This window comes from Pongo pygmaeus, chromosome 13 (genome assembly GCF_028885625.2).
Source record: "Pongo pygmaeus isolate AG05252 chromosome 13, NHGRI_mPonPyg2-v2.0_pri, whole genome shotgun sequence".
In the NCBI taxonomy this organism is placed as follows: domain Eukaryota; kingdom Metazoa; phylum Chordata; class Mammalia; order Primates; family Hominidae; genus Pongo; species Pongo pygmaeus.
This window is the reverse complement of record NC_072386.2, coordinates 96,126,206-96,152,135: the sequence shown is the minus strand read 5'-3', so window position 1 is coordinate 96,152,135 and position 25,930 is coordinate 96,126,206. Positions and strand designations below refer to the sequence as shown.

The window sequence follows — 25,930 nt, the reverse complement described above, 5'->3', positions numbered from 1 at the left end:
GGAGGCACACCCCAACTCTCCATAGGTCTGTCAGTGCCCACTGGCATCCATGGCAGCAAAGGCGACACTCAGGCCCAGCGGCCCGGGCAGTGGCAAGTCTCAGCACAACCACTGGCCCTGCTGCCGATTTGAATAGCATCTGCTAAAGAATTTTTTTAAAGTGGTCCTGATAAAGTTGGGCCCTGCACCATACCTTGGGAAACACTGCTGTTGGTTATACCTAAAAATAGAGTTAACAGGTCACAAGATATGTGAATCTTCAACCTTGTCAGATATTGCCAAACTGCTCTCCCAAGTTTTATTCCTGTTTATACTCCCTCCAAATCCCTTTAAAATAGTTTATACTCTTCATCTTCACTTTTTTATTCACCTCAATTGATTACAATCATTTTTCTATCCCTTACAAGTCCACTGAAATTGCTTTTACTAAGGTCACCAAATATCTCTTAATTTCGAAACCCAACAGCCTCTTTTCAGTTTTAGTCATTCTTTACCATTCCTTCTGCTTTATTTCACAACAGCTCTATTTCACAATTACTCCTTTTACTGAGCAGCCAATAGATAACCCACACTCCTCAATCTTTTTTCAAATAATTTTTATTTTTAAATATTTTTAAAATATTGGTGCAGATGTGGTGAAAAGGGAACACTTTTACACTGCTGGTGGGAATATAAACTAGTACAATCACTATGGAAAACAGTATGGAGATTCTTCAAAGAACTAAAAGTAGAACTACCATTTGATCCAGTAATCCCACAACTGGGTATCTCCACAAAGTAAAATAAGTCATTATATGAAAAAGACACTTGCAAACTCATGTTTATAGCACAATTAGCAATTGCAAAAATATGGAACCAGCCTAAATGCCCATCAACCAACAAGTGGATAAAGAAAATGTGGTATGTATACATCATGGAATACTAATCAGCCATAAAAAGGAACAAAATAATAAAATAATGGCATTTGCAGCAACCTGGATGGAGTTGAAGACCATTATTCTAAGTGAAGTAACTCAAGAAATGAAAAACCAAATATCATATGTTCTCACTTATAAGTGGGAGCTAAGCTGTGAGGATGCAAGGGCATAAGAATGATACAATGAACTTTGAGGACTTGCGGGGAAGGGTGGGAAAGAGATGAAGGACAAAAGACTACACATTGGGTACAGTATACACTGCTCAAGTGACAGGTGTACCAAACTCAGAAATTACCACTAAAGAATTTATCCATGTAACCAAAAAAACACCTGTTCCCCAAAAACTATTGAAATAAAATTTAAAAGATAAAAAAAAATTATGATTATCAAATATATTATCAGTATCAGTAAAATCTAAATGGGATTTAGGCAAATGAATTAGTTAAAAATGAATATTCTATTTAGAAACTGGTGGATATACTTTATAATTAGGAAAATGTTGAGAAATATTATAAGAGAAGTTCAACATCGTATGTTTTCCTATTTTTAAATATCTTTATTATTATTACATTGCAGTATGGTGTTTAAGTTTGGGTGTTAAAATATAGAACTTTACATCCATCAACAATTGTAAGAAAAATTACCATTTTTATTCCACAAATTAGGCTATGAACAAAAATTGATGCTGTAACTCAAGAAAATGTAAGATACCAGTGCTATTTATTCTTACCAAACCCATAATACACATTCATTTTCTTTAAAGATTAAAGTTAGAAACTCAAAAATAATACAGCTCCTACCCATTCAGCAAACTAGGAGTAGAAGGGAACTAACTTCCTACTCTGCTAAAAGGCATCTAGGAAAAACCCACAGCCAACACTATACTTAATAGTGAAATACCAAATGCTTTCTCCCTAAGATGAAGAAAAAGACAAGAATGCTCATTCTCTCCATTTCTATCAACACTATACTGAAGGTTCTAGCCAGGACAACTGGGCAAGAAAATTAAAGACATGCAGATTGAAAAGTAAAAAGTAAAATTATCTCTATTTGCAGATGCCATGATCCTGCATATAGAAAATCCTAAGGAATCTACCTTCTATTTTATTATTTATTTATTTATTTATTTTTTGAGACAGAGTCTGGCTCTGTTGCCCAGGCTAGAGTGCAGCGGCACGATCTTGGCTCACTGAAACCTCTGTTTTTGTATTTTTAGTAGATAGGATTTCACCATGTTGGCCAGACTGGTCTCGAACTCCTGACCTCTAGGGATCTGCCAACCTTGGCCTCCCAAAGTGCTAGGATTACAGGCATGATCCACCACGCTCAGCCAGGAATCTGCCTTTTAAAACATCTATTAGAACTAATAAATGAGTTCAGCAAGGTTGCAGGATACAAAATCAATATACAAATATCAATTTGTATTTCTACATATTTGTAATAAACAGCCTGGAAGTGAAATTTTAAAACAATTGTATTTAGTATAAAATCAAAGAAGAATAAAATACTTAGGTATAAATTTAACCAAAAAAAGTGTAAGATTCGTATACTGAAAACAAAGATGGCCCAACTAAATCAAAAGAACTCTTGTGTTGATGAATTGGAAACCTTATAGTTAAGATGGCAATTATTCTCAAATCAATTTACAGATTTAAAGCAATCCCTATCAAAATAAGAGCTGGCTTCTTTGCAGAAATTGTGAAGTTGTTCCTAAAGTTGATATGGCAATGCTAGTGACCCAGAATAGTCAAACAATTCTGAAAAAGAACAACAAACTCAGAGGAGTCACACTTCTTTTTTACTATTTATTTTTCTTCATTCTTCAACTTTTATTTAACATCAGGGGTACATGTACAGGATGTACAGGTTTGTTACACAGGTAAATGTGTGCCACGGTGGACTGCTGCACAGATCATCCCATCACACAGGTATTAAGCCCAGCATCCATTAGCTATTTTTCCTGATGCTCTCCCTCCCTCCACCTTCCCCTGACAGGCCCCAGTGGGTGCTAGGGAAGAGTCTCTCCTTTTCAATATTTTGGACTAGATTCAGTAGAATGGTACCAGCAATCCTTTGTACCTCTGGTATAATTCAGCTGTGAATCCATCTGGTCCTGGGCTTTTTTTGGTTGGTAGGCTATGTATTACTGCCTCAATTTAAGAACTAATTACTAGTCTATTTGGGTATTCAACTTCTTCCTGGTTCAGTCTTGCAAGGGTGTATGTGTCCAGGAACTTATCCATTTCTTCTAGATTTTCTAGTTTATTTGCATAGCGGTGTTTCTAGTATTCTCTGCTTATAGAATAGTTTATAGTACAGTATTCTCTATATAGATGGTGTTTGTATTTCTGTGGGGTCAGTGTTATCATTTCTGATTGTGTTTATTTGATTCTTCTCTGTTTTTCTTTATTAGTCTAGCTAGCAGTCTATTTATAAACGTTTTCCAAAAACCAGCTCATGGATTTGTTGATTTTTTTGAAGGGCTTTTTGTGTCTCTATCTCCTTCAGTTCAACTCTGATCTTGATTATTTCTTGTCTTCTGCTAGCTTTGGGGTTTCCTCTTGGTTCTCTAGTTCTTTCAGTTGAGGTGATAGGTTGTTAACTTGAGATCTTTCTAGGTTTTTATGTGGGCATTTAGTGCTATAAATTTCCCTCTTAACACTGCCTTAGCTGCATCCCAGAGATTCTGGTATGCTGTCTCTTTGTTCTCATTAGTTTCAAAGAACTTCTTGATTTCTGTGTTAATTTCATTATTTACCCAAGAGTCATTCAGGAGCAGGTTGTTCAATTTCCATGTAGTTGTCTGGTTTTGAGTGCATTTACTAGTCTTGAGTTCTAATTTGATCCATGGTCTGAGAGACTGTTATTATTTCAGTTCTTTTACATTTGCTGAGGAGTGTTTTACTTCCAATTATGTGGTCAGTTTTATATTAAGTGCTGTGTGGCAAGAAGAAGAATGTACATTCTGTTGCTTTTGAGTGGAGAGTTCCGTAGATATCTATCAGCTCTGCTTGATCCAGAGCTGAGGTCAGGTCCTGAATATCTCTGTTAATTTTCTGTCTCAATGATCTAATATTGTCAGTAGGGTGTTAAAGTCTCCCACTATTATTGTGTGGAAGTCTAGGTCTCTTTGTAGATCTCTAAGAACTTGCTTTATGAATCTGGGTGCTCCTGTATTGGGTTCATATATATTTAGAATCCTTTACCATTATATAATGCACTTCTTTGTCTTTTTTTATCTTCATTCGTTTTAAAGTCTGTTTTGTCTGAAACTAGGATTGCAACCCTGCTTTTCTCTGTTTTCCATTTGCTTGGTAAATTTTCCTCCATCCCTTTATTTTGAGCCTATGTGTGTCTTTGCATGGAAGATGGGTCTCTTGAAGACAGAATACTGATGGGTCTTGGCTCTTTATCCAGCCTGCCATTCTGTGTCTTTACATTGGGGCCTCTAGCCCATTTATATTTAAGGTTAGTATTGTTGTTATGTAAGTTTGATCCTATCATCATGATGCTAGCTGGTTATTTTGCAGGCTTGTTTATATGGTTGCTTCATAGTGTCACTGGTCTGTGCTTCAGTGTGTTTTTGTAGTGGCTGGTAATGGTTTTTCCTTTCCATATTTAGTGCTTCCTTCAGGAGCTCTTGCAAGGCAGGCCCGGTGGTGATGAATTCCCTCGGCATTTGCTTGTCTGAAAAGGATCTTATTTCTCCTTCAATTATGAAGCTTAGCTTGGCTGGATATGAAATTCTGGGTTGTAAATTCTTTTCTTTAAGAATATTGAATATTGGCCCCCAATCTCTTCTGAATTGTAGGGTTTCCACTGAGAGGTCCACTGTTAGTCTGCTGGGTTACCCTTTGATGGTGACCTGGTCTTTCTCTCTGGCTGCCCTTAACATTTTTTCTTTCATTTCGACCTTGGAGAATCTGATGATTATGTGTCTTGGGGTTGACCTTCTCGTGGAGTATCTGACTGGGTTCCCTGGATTTCCTGAACTTGAATGTTGGCTTGTCTTGTTAGGTGGGGGAAGTTCTCCTGGATGATCTCCTGAAGTATGTTTTCCAACTTGGTTCCATTCTCCTCGTCTCTTTCAAGTACTCCAATCATAGGTTCTGTCTCTTTACATAATCCCCTATTTCTCAGAGATTTTGTTCATTCTTTTTCATTATTTTTTCTCTATTTTTGTCTGCCTGTCTTATTTCAGAAAGATAGTCTTCAAGCTCTGAGCTGCTTTCCTCTGCTTCATGTATTCTGCTGTTGATACTTGTGATTGCATTGTGAAGTTCTCATGTTGTGTTTTTCAGTTCCATCAGGTCAATTCTGTTCCTCTCTAAACTGGCTATTCTAGCTATCAGCTCCTTTACTGTTTTATCATGATTCTTAGCTTCTTTGCATTGGGTTAGAATATGCCCCTTTAGCTCAGTGAAGTTCATTATTACTCACCTTCTGAAGCCTACTTTTGTCAAGTCAGGCATCTCAGCCTCAGCCTAGTTCCATGCCCTTGCTGCAGAGATGTTGCAATCATTTTGGGGAGAAGAGGCACTCTGGCTTTTTGAGTTTTCACCATTCTTGCATTCTTTTTCATCTTTGTGGGCTTATCTACCTTTGGTCTTTGAGGTTGTTGACTTTTGAATGGGGTTTTTGTGGGGTCTTTTTTGTTTATGTCGTTGTTGTTTTCTGTTTGTTTTTAACAGTCAGGCCAGTCTACCATAGGGTTGCTGCGGTTTGCTGAGGGTCCACTCTAGACCCTAGTTACCTTGGTTTTTCCCAAACCTGGAGGTATCATCAGTGAAGGCTATGAAACAGCAAAGATGGCAGCCAGCTCCTTCCTCTGGAAGCTCTGCCCCAGGTGGGTTCTGACCTGCTGCCGGACCGAACACACCTGTAGGAGGTGGTTACAGATCCCTGTAGGGAGGTCTCACCCGGTCAGGAGGAACAGAATCAGGGACCTGCTTAACAAAGCAGTCTGACTGCTTTTTGGTAGAGGCGTGCTGCACTGGGGGAGACCTTCCTTGTCTGAACCATTTGGGCATTCCAAAGCCAGCAGCCTAGAATGGATGAGTCAACTGAGTCACAGAGATGGTGACTGCCCCTCCCTCTGGGAGCTCCATCCCAGGGAGAGATGGAGAACCCTGGCTAGAATGGATGAAGTCCCCATAGGGAGGTCCTCTCCACTGAAGAGGAATGGATCACGGTCCGGCTTTAAAAAGCAGTCTGGTAATGATCTAGCAAAGCAGCTGTGCTGCATTGTGGGGAAACTCTTTCTCATCTGTAACATTTGTATTCTCCAAAGCCAGCAGACTACAGCAGCTGAGTCTACCAAACCACAAAAATGGTGGCCACTCCTCCCCCTGAAAGCTACGTCCCAATAGAACCCTTTTGAAGTGGCTAAAGGCCCCACAGGAAGGTCCTGCCCAGTGAGGAGGAAAGAATCAGGGTCCTGCTTAAAGAAGCAGTCTGGCCATGATCTGCCAAGGCAGCTGTGCTGCATTGTGGGGGACCCTTCCTCATCTGGACTGTTTGTATTCTCCAAAGCTGGCAGGCTGGAACGGCTGAGTCTACCAAACTGCATAGATGCCAGCCGCCCCTCCCCCCAGGAACTCAAGACCTGTCTCAGGCAGATTCCAGCCTATTGCTGTTGGCAGGCTGGAACCCAAGCCAGTGGGTCTTAAGTTGTGAGGTGCCATGGAAGTGGGGCCTGCAGCACAATGCTGCTTGGTTCCCTGGATTCAGCCCTCTTCCTAGGAATATGTACGGATGGATTTCCTCACTTGCTGAGGACGCCAGGGCCAGAGTATATAAACTCCTGGGTCTCTGTGTACGCCTGAGCAGCCACTCTGCCAAAACTCCACACAGCTCTGTGTATTGGACCCAAGACCCTGGTGGCATGGGCTCACGAGGGGATCTCCTGATCTACGGGTTGCAAAGGTCCATGAGAAAAGTGTGGTTCCCTGGGCAAGGTTGCATAATCACTCACGGCTTCCCTTGGCTAGCAGTGGGGGTTCCTTTGGCTCCATGCTGCTCCCAGGTGGGCCATAGTCCCCCACCCCACTGCTTTTCTTCCTTCTCCATGGGTTAAGCTGTCTGCCTAGACAGTCCCAATGCAAGAAGCTGGATATTTCAGTTGAAGCTGCTGAATTCACTTGCCCCTTTTCACTTCTCTCCATGAGTGCCATGGACCACAGCTGCTTCTAATCAGCCATCTTGGATCCTACCAGAGTCACACGTCTTGATTTCAAAACTAACTACAGTGCTACAACAATTAAGACATAGTGGTAATAGCATAAGGACGGGCACACATATGGATGGAATAAAATTGAGAATCTAGAAATAAACCCTCAAATTTACAGTCAACTGATTTTTGACAAGATTGTAAAGGCAATTCACAAAGGAAAAGAACTGTTTTTACAATAAATAGTGCTTGGACAACTATATATCCACATGAGAAAACTTGGACTGTTCGTCATACCATACACAAAACTTAACTCAAAACAGATCATAAAAACTAAATACAAGAGCTAAAACTATAAAACTCTTGAAGAAAATATAGAGGTAAATCTTCATGACCTTAGATTTGGCAATGGTTTCTCAGCTATGACACACAAAGAATACATAATAAAAGAGAAAATACGTAAATTGGACTCATAAAAAAAGTGTGGGTTTTTTTGTTTGTTTTTTTTGAGACAGAGTCTTTCTCTGTTGCCCAGGCTCCAGTGCAGTGGTGCAATCTCATCTCACTGCAGCCTCTGCCTCCCTGGTTCAAGTGATTCTACTGCCTCAGCCTCCTGAGTAGCTGGGATTACAGGCACGCACAACTAATTTTTATATTTTTAGTAGAGATAGGGTTTCACCATGTTGGCTAGTCTGGTCTCAAACTCCTGACCTCGGGTGATCTACCCACCTCAGCCTCCCAAAGTGCTGGGATTACAGGTGTGAGCCACTGTGCCCGGCCTTCATCAAAATTTTACCAGTTTGTGCTTCTAAGGGCACTATCAGTGAAAAAAAAACTTACAGAATGGAAGAAAATATCTGCAAATCATTAAGTCTGATAAGATTCTAGTATCTAAAATATGAAAAGAATTTTACAACTCAACATTAAAACAAAATATAAATTGAAAATGGGCAAATGATCTGACTAGATATTTTTCCAAAGAAGATATACAAATACCTAACAAGCACAAAAAAGATACTCAGATGTACATCAAAACCACAATGAGATGCCACTTCACACCCACTAGGGTGGCTATAATAAAAAAGACAATAATATGCACTAGTAATGGTGTGGTGAAATTGGAAATCTCATACATTGCTGGTGGGAATTATAAAAAGATAAGGCCACTTTGGAAAACAATGTATCAGTTCCCCAAAAGGATAAACAGAATTAACATATGGCCTAAAAATTCCATTCACAGATGATATACTCAAGAGAAATGAATCACGTCCACACAAAAATTTTTACATGAATGTTCACAGCTCATTATTCATATTAGCCAAAAAGTGAGACAATCAAAATGTCCATCAACTGATGAGTGGATAAATAAAATGGCCTATAGCTGGAAGTATTGGGGAAAATGTGAAATGACTTCTAAAGAATACGATGTTTCTTTTTGGAGTGATAAAAATGTTCTAATACTGATTTGTAGTGATAACTGCACAACTCCATGAATATACTAAAAAACTATTCAATTATACACTTTAAGTGAATTGTACGATATGTGATATGGTTTGGCTCAAACCATACATCACTCATATCTCCACTCTCAAATCTCACCTTGAATTGTACAAGGGCGGGGCCAGATGAAGGTAACTGAATCATGAGGGCCTTTCCTGTGCTGTTCTTGGGATAGTAAGTCTCACGAAATCTGATGGTTTTATAAATGGGAGTTCCCCTGCACAAGCTCTCTTGCCTGCCACCATGTAAGATGTGCCTTTGCTCCTCCTCCGCCTTCCACCATGATTGTTAGGCCTCCCTAGCCATGTGGAAATGTGAGTCCCTTAAACTTCTTTTTCTTTATAAATTACCCAGTATCAGGTATGTCTTTATTAGCAGCATGAGAACAGACTAACATAGTATGGAAAATATATCTCAATAAAGCTGTTAGAAAAAATATACACGGCTCAAAATTTGAGGACTGGAAGAGACTACATGTGAAGAGATTTTGCCTCCAATATTTGTTACCTGAATTACAGCCACAGACCATCTCCAATTCAGAGACTACTGAAACAAAAATAAATGATTCATACAGTGACTCCATTCTAAGACACATATTTATATAATCTATCCTGTTTTCCTTTTAAAAACCCTGTAGATAAGTTTTTAGCCAAAAATATCTAGTCTTTAAAATAGAGGTGGCCATAAAATTTTCTAGACTTAAATAATAATCTTATTATAAACTCAGTTGTCTACTTGTGAATAGGGAACAATACTTAATCATGGTATGAATAGTCAGAATTAGCCTCATGATACAGCTGCAAACAAAATTCGTAAGATACGTGAGATACAGTGACAGAAAGACATGCATCCTCTCCAATCCTCTCAACAATCGTACAATGAAGATAAGAAAATTAGGATTCAGAGACATTAAGTGGCTTGCCTATTCAGGGACTAGGCAGCAAAACTGGGATTTGAACCCAAGACTGCCTGTCTCTAACCTATCTTCGGGAAGGAATAAAGCTTCCACCCAGGCAATAGTAATAGAAAAGAATGACCACAAATATGTCCTAATATAAAATATTTCAAATTTTAGAGCTTAAAGGAAATTCAGAGAATATCTATCTCAAGTGCCTCATTTTACAAATGAGAAAGTATCATCTTCGCAGTCTCTGATCAGCCTTGGCTATTTCCACTACTCTGTCTTCTCCAATATACTACTAGGCTATCTGCCACTGTTTCCTGATAGCCCTAGCATAAAGCAAATGAGAAATCACAGAAAAGCTAAGTTTCAGAAAGTCATGGATGTGCTGAGTAAAGCTCCCCAAATTATTCCTCTTAGATAATAACAATAAATAAATGTTCCTCTTACTTGCCCAGCATGCAAAATTGTATCAAAGGGGAATAGTTATACAGGATTTGTAATAATTATAGGTACTTTGAATTCTTACCTTTGTGGCCACAATAAAGATGGTATAAAGGAACATAAGATTATGCTTTGATATTGCCAGATGCTGGGTGTGCTGGAATGTGAAGATAACTGAACCCAGCAGGGTTACCTTGGCAGGGCTGAAAATAAAACACATTTTAAATAAGCAAGTAATAAATATAACATATCTCTATCTTTCTCAAAGAGTGCTCTGCAAAACATTAACTTAATGGGTTATTAATAGATGTAATGCAAAAATGAGTTTTGCTAAAACACTTTAAAAAGTGTTGAAAATGCTGAGTTACAGGATTAAGAAACTCACTCAAAACTGCTCAAATACATGGAAACTGAACAACCTGCTCCTGAATGACTACTGGGTACATAACAAAATTAAGGCAGAAATAAAGATGTTCTTTGAAACCAACGAGAACAAAGACAAAGCATACCAGAATCTCTGGGACACATTTAAAGCAGTGTGTAGAGGGAAATTTATAGCACTAAGTGCCCACAAGAGAAAGCAGGAAAGATCTAAAATTGACACCCTAACATCACAATTAAAAGAACTACAGAAGCGAGAGCAAACACATTCAAAAGCTAGCAGAAGGCAAGAACTAACTAAGATCAAAGCAGAACTAAAGGAGATAGAGACATAAAAAACCCTTCAAAAATCAATGAATCCAGGAGCTGGTTTTTTGAAAAGATCAGCAAAATTGACAGACCGCTAGCAAGACTAATAAAAAAGAAAAGAAAGAAGACTAAAATAGACGCAATAAAAAATGATAAAGGGGATATCACCACCGATCCCACAGAAATACAAACTACCATCAGAGAATACTATAAACACCTCTACACAAATAAACTAGAAAATCTAGAAGAAATGGATAAATTCCTCGACACATACACTCTCCCAAGACTAAACCAGGAAGAACTTGAATCCCTGAATAGACCAATAACAGAATCTGAAATTGAGGCAATAATTAATAGCTTACCAACCAAAAAAAGTCCAGGACCAGACAGATTCACAGCCAAATTCTACCAGAGGTACAAGGAGGAACTGGTACCATTCCTTCTGAAACTATAGCAATCAATAGAAAAAGAGGGAATCCTCCCTAACTCATTTTACGAGGCCAGCATCATCCTGATACCAAAGCCTGGCAGAGACACAACAAAAAAAGAGAATTTTAGACCAATATCCCTGATGAACATCGATGCAAAAATTCTCAATAAAATACCGGCAAACCGAATCCAGCAGCACATCAAAAAGCTTATCCCACCATGATCAAGTGGGCTTCATCCCTGGGATGCAAGGCTGGTTCCATATACGCAAATCAATAAACATAATCCAGAATATAAACAGAACCAAAGACAAAAAACCACATGATTATCTCAATAGATGCAGAAAAGGCCTTTGACAAAATTCAACAGCCCGTCATGCTAATAACTTTCAATAAATTAGGCACTGATGGGTTGTATCTCAAAATAATAAGAGCTATCTATGACAAACCCACAGCCAATATCATACTGAATGGGCAAAAACTGGAAGCATTCCCTTTGAAAACTAGCACAAGACAGGGATGCCCTCTCTCACCACTCCTATTCAACATAGTGTTGGAAGTTCTGGCCAGGGCAATTAGGCAGGAGAAAGAAATAAAGGGTATTCAGTTAGGAAAAGAGGAAGTCAAATTGTCCCTATTTGCAGATGACATGATTGTATATTTAGAAAATCCCATCGTCTCAGCCCAAAATCTCCTTAAGCTGATAAGCAACTTCAGCAAAGTCTCAGGATACAAAATCAATGTGTAAAAATCACGAGCATTCTTATACACCAAATAACAGACAAACAGAGAGCCAAATCATGAGTGAACTCCCATTCACAATTGCTTCAAAGAGAATAAAATACCTAGGAATCCAACTTATAAGGGATGTGAAGGACCTCTTCAAGGAGAACTACAAACCACTGCTCAATGAAATAAAAGAGGACACAAACAAATAGAAGAACATTCCATGCTCATGGGTAGGAAGAATCAATATCGTGAAAATGGCCATACTGCCCAAGGTAATTTATAGATTCAATGCCATCCCCATCAAGCTACCAATGACTTTCTTCACAGAATGGGAAAAAACTACTTTAAAGTTCATACAGAAACAAAAAAGAGCCTGCATTGCCCAGTCAATCCTAAGTCAAAAGAACAAAGCTGGAGGCATCACGCTACCTGACTTCAAACTACACTACAAGGCTACAGTAACCAAAACAGCATGGTACTGGTACCAAAACAGAGATATAGACCAATGGAACAGAACAGAGCCCTCAGAAATAATACCACACATCTACAACTATTTCATCTTTGACAAACCTGACAAAAACAAGAAATGGGGAAAGGATTCCCTACTTAATAAATGGTGCTGGGAAAACTGGCTAGCCATATGTAGAAAGCTGAAATTGGATCCCTTCCTTACATCTTACACAAAAATTAATTCAAGATGGATTAAAGACTGAAATGTTAGACCTAAAACCATAAAAACCCTAGAAGAAAATCTACACAATACCATTCAGGACATAGGCATGGGCAAGGACTTCATGTCTAAAACACCAAAAGCAATGGCAACAAAAGCCAAAATTGACAAATGGGATCTAATTAAACTACAGAGCTTCTGCACAGCAAAAGAAACTACCATCAGAGTGAACAGGCAACCTACAGAATGGGAGAAAAATTTTGCAATCTACTTATCTGTCAAAGGGCTAATATCCAGAATCTACAAAGAACTCAAACAAATTTACAAGAAAAAAACAACCCCATCAAAAAGTATGCAAAGGATATGAACAGACACTTCTCAAAAGAAGACATTTACGCAGCCAACAGACACATGAAAAAATGCTCATCATCACTGGCCATCAGAGAAATGCAAATCATAACCACAATCAGATACCATCTCACGCCAGTTAGAATGGTGATCGTTAAAAAGTCAGGAAACAACAGGTACTAGAAAGGATGTGGAGAAATAGGAACACTTTTACACTGTTGGTGGGACTGTAAACTAGTTCCACCATTGTGGAAGTCAGTGTGGCAATTCCTCAGGCATCTAGAACTAGAAATACCATTTGACCCAGCCATCCCATTACTGGGTATATACCCAAAGGATTATAAATCATGCTGCTATAAAGACACATGCACAAGTATGTTTATTGCGGCACTATTCACAATAGCAAAGACTTGGAACCAACCCAAATGTCCAACAATGATAGACTGGATTAAGAAAATGTGGCACATATACACCATGGAATACTATGCAGCCATAAAAATGGATGAGTTCATGTCCTTTGTAGGGACATGGATGAAGCTGGAAACCATCATTCTCAGCAAACTATCGCAAGGACAAAAAACCAAACACCGCATGTTCTCACTCATAGGTGGGAATTGAACAATGAGAACACATGGACACAGGAAGGGGAACATCACACACCAGGGCCTGTCGTGGAGTAGAGGAAGTGGGGAGGGATAGCATTAGGAGATATACCTAATGTTAAATGACAAGTTAATGGGTGTAGCACACAAACATGGCACAGGTATACATATGTAACAAACCTGCACGTTCTGCACATGTACCCTAAAACTTAAAGTATAATAAAAAATAAAAAAAGAAATTACATTGCTAAAACAGTCAATAAATATCTTTTCTTAGGACTAGATGGAAAGTAAAAGCAGCTTGAGTATATATTCATCCCAAGTATGCCTTCATACTTGGATACGTAGACAGTGCTATGATCCTATTCTTTGCAAAAATATTCAGATTATTGATGCAAAATAACAGGTTCTAAGTTAAAAATGGCAGGTTGACATACTCATTTATTGTCTTCCTATATATTCCTCACATTCAACTGAAAGAATAGAAAATCTATGAAAACATGTCTCATTTTTTACTCCTATAAATTTCAAGTTATTCACGATTATCTTTTGCAAATTGTTCACAGCCTTCATCCATTCTTCTATTGTTTATATTTTTCTTAATTTATGATTTTATATATAAATTATATTTTACATATGAATTCTTTGCTGGTTTTAGCCATTATAAATATTTTATCCCAACCCATGGTTTTGGTATTTATTTATGATGTCTTTTGTCAAATAAAGGAATTAAACTTAGCAAAAATAAAAAAAAAAGAAAATGTTGAGTTATACAAAGTTAAATACCTTTCTTCACATCACAAACTATAGATTTTAGAATAATCATACATATTCTGACTCTCCAACAAAAAGAGTACATTTCTATATACAATATTTCTGAAACATATTTGGCTATATAACAAATTTTTCATAAAGGATTTCAAAGTTCCACATTGTACAGCACGATTTGGAATTAGTCATTAAAAACCTTACAGTGCTAAAAAGCTCACAGGGTGGAATGCAGGAAAAGAAAGCCCGGAGTTTTAGCATTTGCCCATTTCCATGATGTAAATACTCGCATCATGGCCAATGTCAGGCTGCTGCATGGAAGAGGAGAGATGTACACAACTGGTTCTCATAAAATGATAAAAGCCATCTCCAGCCCATCATTTAGCTAACTCCAGCACAGCATATTAGTTTTAGCTAATATATTAATGCTTAAATTGAAAAGTCTAAAATAAGATGCTAATTTACCAAATAAGAAGCATTACTTTACGTTATATATTTGCCACATATTTAAAGTATATCTCAGTAACAAATCATTGTCTAACTCTCTATCTCACAAGTAAAAAAGATAAATGATAAACTCTAAGAATGCCACACTGCAAAATAGGACAAATCTAAAGGTTCCTATAAGCCATTTTATTATTTAATTTATTTAATTATTGCAAGCTAAGGACTGAGTTCAAAACAGGATGAGGTTTGGACAACAGACCAAACCTGTATTACTTTCCTGTGGCTATGGTAATAAATTACAAGAAATTCAGTGGCTTAAAACAGAAAAATTTAAAATGAGTATCACTCAGTTAAAATCAAAGTGTCAGTAGGGCCACACTACTTCCAGAGACTCTAAGAAAGAATCCATTCCTTGTCTTTTTCAGGTTCTGGATCTCACTTAACAATATGATTGGGTAACAGTCATGTTTTATTTTATTGTTTTCTTCTTCTTTGTTTTTTTCTTTAGTCCCCAGATCTGTTCCATCCAAACACTGTTGAAGCAAGGAACAGATCCGCGGGACCACCAAATGCACTGCCAACGATCATGTTTTAGAACAGTGGTCTCTAAACCTTTTTGATTGTACATTCCTATTGGTTAAAAAAAAAGTTTTACAACATTCCCAAATTATGGTTATCAATTAATTTGGAAATTATATTGTATTATATAACTGTATTATATAATGTACTGTATTATAAAATGTACACAAAATTAAAAATTTAAAAGGATAAGATAAAAACATGGAATTATATCTGTTTTAGGGTTATTCTGCTACTCTTTCTTTCTTTCTCACTGTTTGTTTTCTGCACCACAGCGGCTCATTATGAGCATCACCTTGGCATACACATCTACCATTTTGGATTGTATTCTCTTAAGGGTTGAATCTAAGAAACAAGGATGTCATAGACAATGCACTGGGGCAAGGCATTGGAGAAGGGCTTAAATTTAGGAAAAAGTCCATTTTAAATTGGAGTATGGATTTGTTTAAAAGATTAGAATGCATTTAGAAAATTCTTATGCTTACTATATCAGTTTCCTCTGAAACTAGCAAACAAGTTATCTGCTTCCAAAATGCAATGGTGAAATAAGCATTGAATAACAGTTAAAGATATTGCCATTCCAAAAGGGAGAAAAGAGGAGGAAAAAGGTTCAACAGTCCCAAGCCATTTTGAAATCCAGAAGGGCAAATTCCATTAGGACTCAAAGCCTGGGAATAATCTTCTGTGGCTTGAGGTGAGTCCACAGCTTCAACCTCTACATTGGTGGTTCTGACCTCTGCACCTGAATCCAGCCTATGGGCCCGGCCACAGGCCTCTAGGCCTGTACCTCCTACCATGAAGTCATTGTTCCTTTTCCTTCCTTTTTCAAGCATATGTTTGCAGCTGAGCAGTTTTATCAGCCTGATTCTGGCATGCAGAATTTTAAAAGTCTGACAGCCTTCTTTCATTTAATCCTGTCTTTTTCCTTTCAGTCCAAGCTGGCAGTGTTTCTTCTGATTTAATATTTCCAAATCCCCAGTGGGTCTCCTGTGTATGCACAGCAATCCATGTTACTAGGCAAAGAGAGTCTTCCACAGATCTTTCTTGGATAACCTCCTCTCTGTCCCTGGCTTCTGCTATAACGATTGAATGGATCCATGAGTCAAACATCCAATCCCTTCAACACTAGGAAAAGTTGTCCAGCCACACCCTCACTTCTCTCCAGAGTGAATCTCAGTTTTATCAACTTTGCAATTTCAATAGGCTGAGAATTTCCCAAATGATTGAGTCCTGGTTTTGAGGGGTTTTATTTGTTTGGTTAGTAGCATTTATTCCCTCAATTTAACTCTTTCCTCTTGCACTTTACTATAAGCATCAGGAAGAAACCAGGCTGTACCTGGAACACTTTGCTTGGAAATTTCCTTAGCAAAAATATCCACATTCACTGATCACAAGTTATGCTTTCCACACAACTGTGGCAAACAATTGTGCAGCTAAGTCTCCACCACAATATAACAAGGATAACCTTTCTCCAGTTCCCAATATCATGTTCCTTATTTCCTTCGAAGTCTTCACCAGCACCTTTAACAATATTCCTACATGTACATTTTGCTTATAACAATATATGTATTATCGAAGACTACATATTTATAGGCTCTCTCTAATATGCTCCTCACTTCCTTTGGACCCCTCACCAGAAATGCCTTTAACATCCATAATTCTACTGCGCACTTCAAAATTCCTCTAGCCTCCACCAATGATCTAATCCCAGGTATCTGTTACAGCAGCACACCACATCCTGTACCAAAACCTCTATTACTTTCCTGTGGCTACTGTAATAAATTACAAGTTCAGTGGCTTAAAACAGAGACATTTAAAATCAGTATCAGTCAAAATCAGCGTCAGTAGGGCCACACTACCTCTGGAGACACTAGGAGAGAATCCATTCCTTGTCTTTTTCAGCTTCTGGTGGCTACCTTGGCTTGTGGCTACAGCAGTCTAATCTCTCAGATGTGTGGTCAAATCTCCCTCTGTTTTCCTCTTATAAGGATACATGTGACTGCATTCTGTCCCACCAGAAATCCAGGATGACCTCTTCATCTCAAGATTTTTAATTTGCAAATATGCAAAGAGCATGTTCCCATATTGGTAACATTTCAGGTTCCAGAGGTTAAACACCATTAGAACTTTAGAAACCATTATTCAGTCTTACTGCATTTATTTACTGTAAAAATATGTTTATGCAGAAAAATATAGAAATATACTGACACATTAACAGAGATTGTCACTAAACAATAGATTAGAAGTTTCTTTTATGTTAACATTTCCCCAAATTTTCCACAATACGTGTATTTTACTTCTTAAAACTTTGGGGTGGAGAACGAAAAGAATGAAAACACTCTAAAAGAGTTACTTGTGGGGACAGCGGACAACTTGACTTTGTTTTTGGCAGGACTAGATTTTTTTATTAAATGAACTGGCAGCAATAAGCAATATGAAAGGCAATTAAGAAACAATTCCACGTACTAGCATTTAAAGAATACCTAGGGGCCGGGCGTGGTGGCTCATGCTTGTAATTCCAGCACTTTGGGAGGCTGAAGAGGGTGGATCACTTGACCCCAGGAGTTCAGGCCCAGCCTGGGCAACCTGGTGAAACCTGGTCTCTACAAAAAATACAAAAATTAGCTGGGCACAGTGGCATATGCCTGTGGTCCCAGCTACCTGGGAGGCTGAGATGGGAGGATCACTAGAGCCTGGGAGGACGACAGGGAGACTGAAGTGAGCCAAGATCACTTCACTGCACTCTGGCCTGGGCAACAGAGCAAGACCCTGTTTCAAAAAAAACAAAAAACACCTAGGAATAAATTTAATGAAGGAAGTGGAAGACTTGCACACTAAAAACTATAAAACATTACTGAAAAAACTTTAAGGCCAGGAGTGCTGGCTCACGCCTGTAAGCCCAACACTTTGGGAGCCCAAGGCGGGTGGATTACCTGAGGTCAAGAGTTCGAGACCAGCCTGGCCAACATGGTGAAACCCCATCTCTACTAAAAATACAAAAACTAGCTGGGCGTGGTGGTGTGCACCTGTAATCCCAGTTACTCGGGAGGCTGAGGCAGGAGAATCACTTGAACACGGGAGGCAGAAGGTGCAGTAAGCCAAGATCACACCACTGCATTCCAGCCTAGGTGACAGAGCAAGACTCTGTCTCAAAAAAAAAAAAAGTTTAAAAAGACATAATTAAATAGAAAGCGATCCCATGTTCATACATTGAAAGACTTAAAACCGGCCAGGCATGGTGGCTCATGCCCATAATCCCAACATTTTAGGAGGTCAAGGTGGGCAGATCACTTGAGGTCAGGAGTTTGAGACCAGCCTGGCCAACATGGTGAAACCCTTTCTCTACTAAAAATACAAAAATTAGACTGGCGTGGTGGCACCTGCCTGTAATCCCAGCTACTTGGGAGGCTGAGGCAGGAGAATCACTTGAACCCAGGAGGTAGAGGTTGCAGTGAGCTGAAATCACGCCACTGCACTCCAGCCTGGGGACAGAGTGACACACTGTCTAAAAAAAGAAAAAGGAACACTTAATATTGTTATAAGGGCGGAGGAGCCAAGATGGCCAAATAGGAACAGCTCCGGTCTACAGCTCCCAGCGTGAGCGACGCAGAAGACGGGTGACTTCTGCACTTCCATCTGAGGTACCGTGTTCATCTCACTAGGGAGTGCCAGACAGTGGGCGCAGGTCAGTGGGTGAGCGCACCGTGCGCCAGCCGAAGCAGGGGCGAGGCATTGCCTCACTCGGGAAGCGCAAGGGGTCAGGGAGTTCCCTTTCCAGGGGTGACAGACAGCACCTGGAAAATCGGGCCACTCCCACCCGAATACTGTGCTTTTCCGACGGGCTTAGGAAACGGTGCACCAGGAGATTATACCCGCACCTGGCTCAGAGGGTCCTACGCCCACGGAGTCAAGCTGATTGCTAGCACAGCAGTCTGAGATCAAACAGCAAGGCAGCAGCGAGGCTGGGGGAGGGGCGCCCGCCATTGCCCAGGCTCGCTTAGGTAAACAAAGCAGCCTGGAAGCTTGAACTGGGTGGAGCCCACCACAGCTCAAGGAGGCCTGCCTGCCTCTGTAGGCTCCACCTCTGGGGGCAGGGCACAGACAAACAAAAAGACAGCAGTAACCTCTGCAGACTTAAATGTCCCTGTCTGACAGCTTTGAGGAGAGCAGTGGTTCTCCCAGCACGCAGCTGGAGATCTGAGAACGGGCAGACTGCCTCCTCAAGTGGGTCCCTGACCCCTGACCCCTGAGCAGCCTAACTGGGAGGCACCCCCCAGCAGGGGCAGACTGACACCTCACACGGCCGCCGGCCGGATACTCCAACAGACCTGCAGCTGAGGGTTCTGTCTGTTAGAAGGAAAACTAACAAACAGAAAGGACATCCACACCAAAAACCCATCTGTACATCACCATCATCAAAGACCAAAAGTAGATAAAACCACAAAGATGGGGAAAAAACAGAGCAGAAAAACTGGAAACTCTAAAAAGTAGAGTGCCTCTTCTCCTCCAAAGGAACGCAGTTCCTCACCAGCAATGGAACAAAGCTGGACGGAGAATGACTTTGACGAGCTGAGAGAAGAAGGCTTCAGACGATCAAATTACTCCGAGCTACGGGAGGATATTCAAACCAAAGGCAAAGAAGTTGAAAACTTTGAAAAAAATTTAGAAGAATGTATAACTAGAATAACCAATACAGAGAAGTGCTTAACGGAGCTGATGGAGCTGAACACCAAGGCTCGAGAACTACGTGAAGAATGCAGAAGCCTCAGGAGCCAATGCGATCAAATGGAAGAAAGGGTATCAGCCATGGAAGATGAAATGAATGAAATGAAGCAAGAAGGGAAGTTTAGAGAAAAAAGAATAAAAAGAAACGAGCAAAGACTCCAAGAAATGTGGGACTATGTAAAAAGACCAAATCTATGTCTGATTGGTGTACCTGAAAGTGACGGGGAAAATGGAACCAAGTTGGAAAACACTCTGCAGGATATTATCCAGGAGAACTTCCCCAATCTAGCAAGGCAGGCCAACATTCAGATTCAGGAAATACAGAGAACGCCACAAAGATACTCCTCGAGAAGAGCAATTCCAAGACACATAATTGTCAGATTCACCAAAGTTGAAATGAAGGAAAAAATGTTAAGGGCAGCCAGAGAGAAAGGTCGGGTTACCATCAAAGGGAAGCCCATCAGACTAACAGCGGATATCTCAGCAGAAACCCTACAAGCCAGAAGAGAGTAGGGGCCAATATTCAACATTCTTAAAGAAAAGAATTTTCAAGCCAGAATTTCATATCCAGCCAAACTAAGCTTCATAAGGAGAAATAAAATCCTTTACAGACAAGCAAATGCTGAGAGATTTTGTCACCACCAGGCCTGCCCTAAAAGAGCTCCTGAAGGAAGCGCTAAACATGGAAAGGCACAACCAGTACCAGCCACTGCAAAGTCATGCCAAAATGTAAAGACCATCGAGACTAGGAAGAGACTGCATCAACTAACGAGCAAAATAACCAGCTAACATCATAATGGCAGGATCAAATTCACACATAACAATATTAACTTTAAATGTAAATGGACTAAATGCTCCAATTAAAAGACACAGACTGGCAAATTGGATAAAGACTCAAGACCCATCAGTGTGCTGTATTCAGGAAACCCATCTCACGTGCAGAGACACACATAGGCTCAAAATAAAAGGATGGAGGAAGATCTACCAAGCAAATGGAAAACAAAAAAAGGCAGGGGTTGCAATCCTAGTCTCTGATAAAACAGACTTTAAACCAACAAAGATCAAAAGACACAAAGAAGGCCATTACATAATGGTAAAGGGATTAATTCAACAAGAAGAGCTAACTATCCTAAATATATATGCACCCAATACAGGAGCACCCAGAATCATAAAGCAAGTCCTGAGTGACCTACAAAGAGACTTAGACTCCCACACATTAATAATGGGAGACTTTAACACCCCACTGTCAACATTAGACAGATCAACGAGACAGAAAGTCAACAAGGATACCCAGGAATTGAACTCAGCTCTGCACCAAGCGGACCTAATAGACATCTACAGAACTCTCCACCCCAAATCAACAGAATATACATTTTTTTCAGCACCACACCACACCTATTCCAAAATTGACCACATACTTGGAAGTAAAGCTCTCCTCAGTAAATGTAAAAGAACAGAAATTATAACAAACTATCTCTCAGATCACAGTGCAATAAAGCTAGAACTCAGGATTAAGAATCTCACTCAAAACCGCTCAACTACATGGAAACTGAACAACCTGCTCCTGAATGACTACTGGGTACATAACGAAATGAAGGCAGAAATAAAGATGTTCTTTGAAACCAATGAGAACAAAGACACAACATACCAGAATCTCTGGGACGCATTCAAAGCAGTGTGTAGAGGGAAATGTATAGCACTAAATGCCCATAAGAGAAAGTAGGAAAGATCCAAAATTGACACCCTAACATCACAATTAAAAGAACTAGAAAAGTAAGAGCAAACACATTCAAAAGCTAGCAGAAGGCAAGAACTAACTAAAATCAGAGCAGAACTGAAGGAAATAGAGACACAAAAAACCCTTCAAAAAATTAATGAATCCAGGAGCTGGTTTTTTGAAAGGATCAACAAAATTGATAGACCACTAGCAAGATTAATAAAGAAAAAAAGAGAGAAGAATCAAATAGATGCAATAAAAAATGATAAAGGGGATATCACCACCAATCCCAGAGAAATACAAACTACCATCAGAGAATACTACAGACACCTCTATGCAAATAAGCTAGAAAATCTAGAAGAAATGGATAAATTCCTCAACACATACACCCTCCCAAGACTAAACCAGGAAGAAGTTGAATCTCTGAATAGACCAATAACAGGAGCTGAAATTGTGGCAATAATCAATAGCTTACCAACCAAAAAAAGTCCAGGACCAGATGGGTTCACAGCCAAATTCTACCAGAGGTACAAGGAGGAACTGGTACCATTCCTTCTGAAACTATTCCAATCAATAGAAAAAGAGGGAATCCTCCCTAACTCATTTTATGAGGCCAGCATCATCCTGATGCCAAAGCCGGGCAGAGACACAACCAAAAAAGAGAATTTTAGACCAATATCCTTGATGAACATTGATGCAAAAATCCTCAATAAAATACTGGCAAACCGAATCCAGCAGCACATCAAAAAGCTTATCCACCATGATCAAGTGGGCTTCATCCCTGGGATGCACGGCTGGTTCAATATACACAAATTAATAAATGTAATCCAGCATATAAACAGAACCAAAGACAAAAACCACATGATTATCTCAATAGATGCAGAAAAGGCCTTTGACAAAATTCAACAACCCTTCATGCTAAAAACACTCAATAAATTAGGTATTGATGGGACGTATCTCAAAATAATAAGAGCTATCTATGACAAACCCACAGCCAATATCATACTGAATGGGCAAAAACTGGAAGCATTCCCTTTGAAAACTGGCACAAGACAGGGATGCCCTCTCTCACCACTTCTATTCAACATAGTGTTGGAAGTTCTGGCCAGGGCAATCAGGCAGGAGAAGGAAATAAAGGGTATTCAATTAGGAAAAGAGGGAGTCAAATTGTCCCTGTTTGCAGATGACATGATTGTATATCTAGAAAACCCCATTGTCTCAGCCCAAAATCTCCTTAAGCTGATAAGCAACTTCAGCAAAGTCTCAGGATACAAAATCAATGTACAAAAATCACAAGCATTCTTATACACCAATAACAGACAAACAGAGAGCCAAATCATGAGTGAACTCCCATTCAGAATTGCTTCAAAGAGAATAAAATACCTAGGAATCCAACTTACTAGGGATGTGAAGGACCTCTTCAAGGAGAACTACAAACCACTGCTCAAGGAAATAAAAGAGGATACAAACAAATGGAAGAACATTCCATGCTCATGGGTAGGAAGAATCAATATCGTGAAAATGGCCATACTGCCCAAGGTAATTTACAGATTCAATGCCATCCCCATCAAGCTACCAATGACTTTCTTCACAGAATGGGAAAAATCTACTTTAAAGTTCATATGGAACCAAAAAAGAGCCCGCATCGCCAAGTCAATCCTAAGTCAAAAGAACAAAGCTGGAGGCATCACGCTACCTGACTTCAAACTATACTACAAGGCTACAGTAACCAAAACAGCATGGTACTGGTACCAAAACAGAGATATAGATCAATGGAACAGAACAGAGCCCTCAGAAATAACGCCACATATCTACAACTATCTGATCTTTGACAAACCTGAGAAAAACAAGCAATGGGGAAAGGATTCCCTATTTAATAAATGGTGCTGGGAAAACTGGCTAGCCATATGTAGAAAGCTGAAACTGGATCCCTTCCTTACACCTTATACAAAAATTAATTCAAGATGGATTAAAGACTTAAACGTTGGACCTAAAACCATAAAAACCCTAGAAGAAAACCTAGGCATTACCATTCAGGACATAGGCATGGGCAAGGACTTCATGTCTAAAACACCAAAAGCAATGACAACAAAAGCCAAAATTGACAAATGGGATCTAATTAAACTAAAGAGCTTCTGCACAGCAAAAGAAACTACCATCGGAGTGAACAGGCAACCTACAAAATGGGAGAAAATTTTCACAATCTACTTATCTGACAAAGGGCTAATATCCAGAATCTACAATGAACTCAAACAAATTTACAAGAAAAAAACAAACAACCCCATCAAAAAGTGGGCGAAGGACATGAACAGACACTTCTCAAAAGAAGACATTTATGCAGCCAAAAACACATGAAAAAATGCTCATCATCACTGGCCATCAGAGAAATGCAAATCAAAACCACAATGAGATACCATCTCACACCAGTTAGAATGGCAATCATTAAAAAGTCAGGAAACAACAGGTGCTGGAGAGGATGTGGAGAGATAGGAACACTTTTACACTATTGGTGGGACTGTAAACTAGTTCAACCCTTGTGGAAGTCAGTGTGGCGCTTCCTCAGGGATCTAGAACTAGAAATTCCATTTGACCCAGCCATCCCATTACTGGGTATATACCCAAAGGACTATAAAGCATGCTGCTATAAAGACACATGCACACGTATGTTTATTGCGGCACTATTCACAATAGCAAAGACTTGGAACCAACCCAAATGTCCAACAATGATAGACTGGATTAAGAAAATGTGGCACATATACACCATGGAATACTATGCAGCCATAAAAAATGATGAGTTCATGTCCTTTGTAGGGACATGGATGAAACTGGAAATCATCATTCTCAGTAAACTATCGCAAGAACAAAAAACCAAACACCGCATATTCTCACTCATAGGTGGGAACTGAACAATGAGAACACATGGACACAGGAAGGGGAACATCACACTCTGGGGACTGTTGTGGGGTGGGGGGAGGGGGGAGGGATAGCATTGGGAGATATACCTAATGCTAGATGACGAGTTAGTGGGTGCAGCGCACCAGCATGGCACACGTATACATATGTAACTAACCTGCACATTGCACACATGTACCATAAAACCTAAAGTATAATAATAAAAAATAAATTAATTAATTAAAAAAAAATATATATATATAGTTATAAGACAGCAATAATTCCCAAAGCCATCTATGGGGTCAATGTTACCTCTATCAAAGTTCCATCACTGTTTTTGCTTTTTGCTTGATTACTTTTTTTTGTTTTGCAGAAATGGAAAAAATTACCTAGGATTTTTAAGGAAGCCTCAAATTCACGTGAAATTGCTAGGGACCCTGAATGGCCAAAACAATCTTGGAAAAAAAAAAAAGAACCAATTAAAGGACACACACTGCCCAATTTGAGGACTTAACTAAAAAGCTACAGTAATCAAAATGGTATGGTACTAGCACAATGATAAACATACAGACAATGGAATAGAACAGACAGTCTAGAAATAAACCTATATATTTATGCTCAGTTGATTTTCTGGTAGGGTACCAAGTCTATTCAGTGGGAAAAGAATTCAATAAATGGTGCTAGGACAACTATACATCCACATACAAAAGAATGAAGGTGAGCCCCTATTCATATGATATATAAAAATTAACTCAGGCCAGGCACAGTGACCCATACCTATAATCCCAGCACTTTGGGAGACCTAGGCAGGAGTATCGCTTGCATCCAGCAGTTTGAAACTAGCCTGGGTGACATAGTAAGACTCCATCTCTACAATAAATACAAAATAAAAATTACCTGGGTGTGGCAATATATGCCTATAGTCCCAGCTACTCAGGAGGCTGAGATGGGGGGATTGCTTGAGGCTGGGAGGTCGAGGCTGCAGTGAGCTGTGACAGTGCCAGTGCACTCAGCCTGGGCGACGGAGTGAGACCTTGTCTCAAAAAAAAAAAAAAAAGAAAGAAAAAAAAATTAACTCAAATGGATCTGTGAGCTTCTTTTAAGATAACTCTTAAAAGAAAACATGGGAAAATCTTCATGACCTTAGATTTGTCAATGGATTCTTCTTGACATCAAAAGCATAAGAAACAAGAAAATAGAGTGATGTTAGCAAGGTGGCCAACTACAAGTTCCTAGCACTGTCCCCCACCCCAAAACAAACAAACAAAACAATAAATAACAACTACATCTTGATGAAAATAACTAAAGGAAAGTACCAGAATGCAGCAAAGGAGTAGAAGCAACTCTATATATAGAGCACAAAAACACAGTATGGCCATGTAGAGAAGGGAAGAAAAGACCTTG

The 25,930-nt window shown here is 39.4% G+C and overlaps 1 protein-coding gene across 2 annotated transcripts in view; it reads right to left on the bottom strand.

Moving 5' to 3' along the window:
• The window catches only part of TMEM38B (transmembrane protein 38B), a 90,578-nt gene that overhangs the window by 14,982 nt on the left and 49,666 nt on the right, over positions 1-25,930 (bottom strand). For both annotated transcript variants that reach the window (XM_054500387.1, XM_063649784.1), the window contains exon 5: positions 10,017-10,134. In XM_054500387.1, the coding sequence (XP_054356362.1) occupies positions 10,017-10,134 (118 nt within the window). The remainder of the gene's footprint in view (positions 1-10,016; positions 10,135-25,930) is intronic.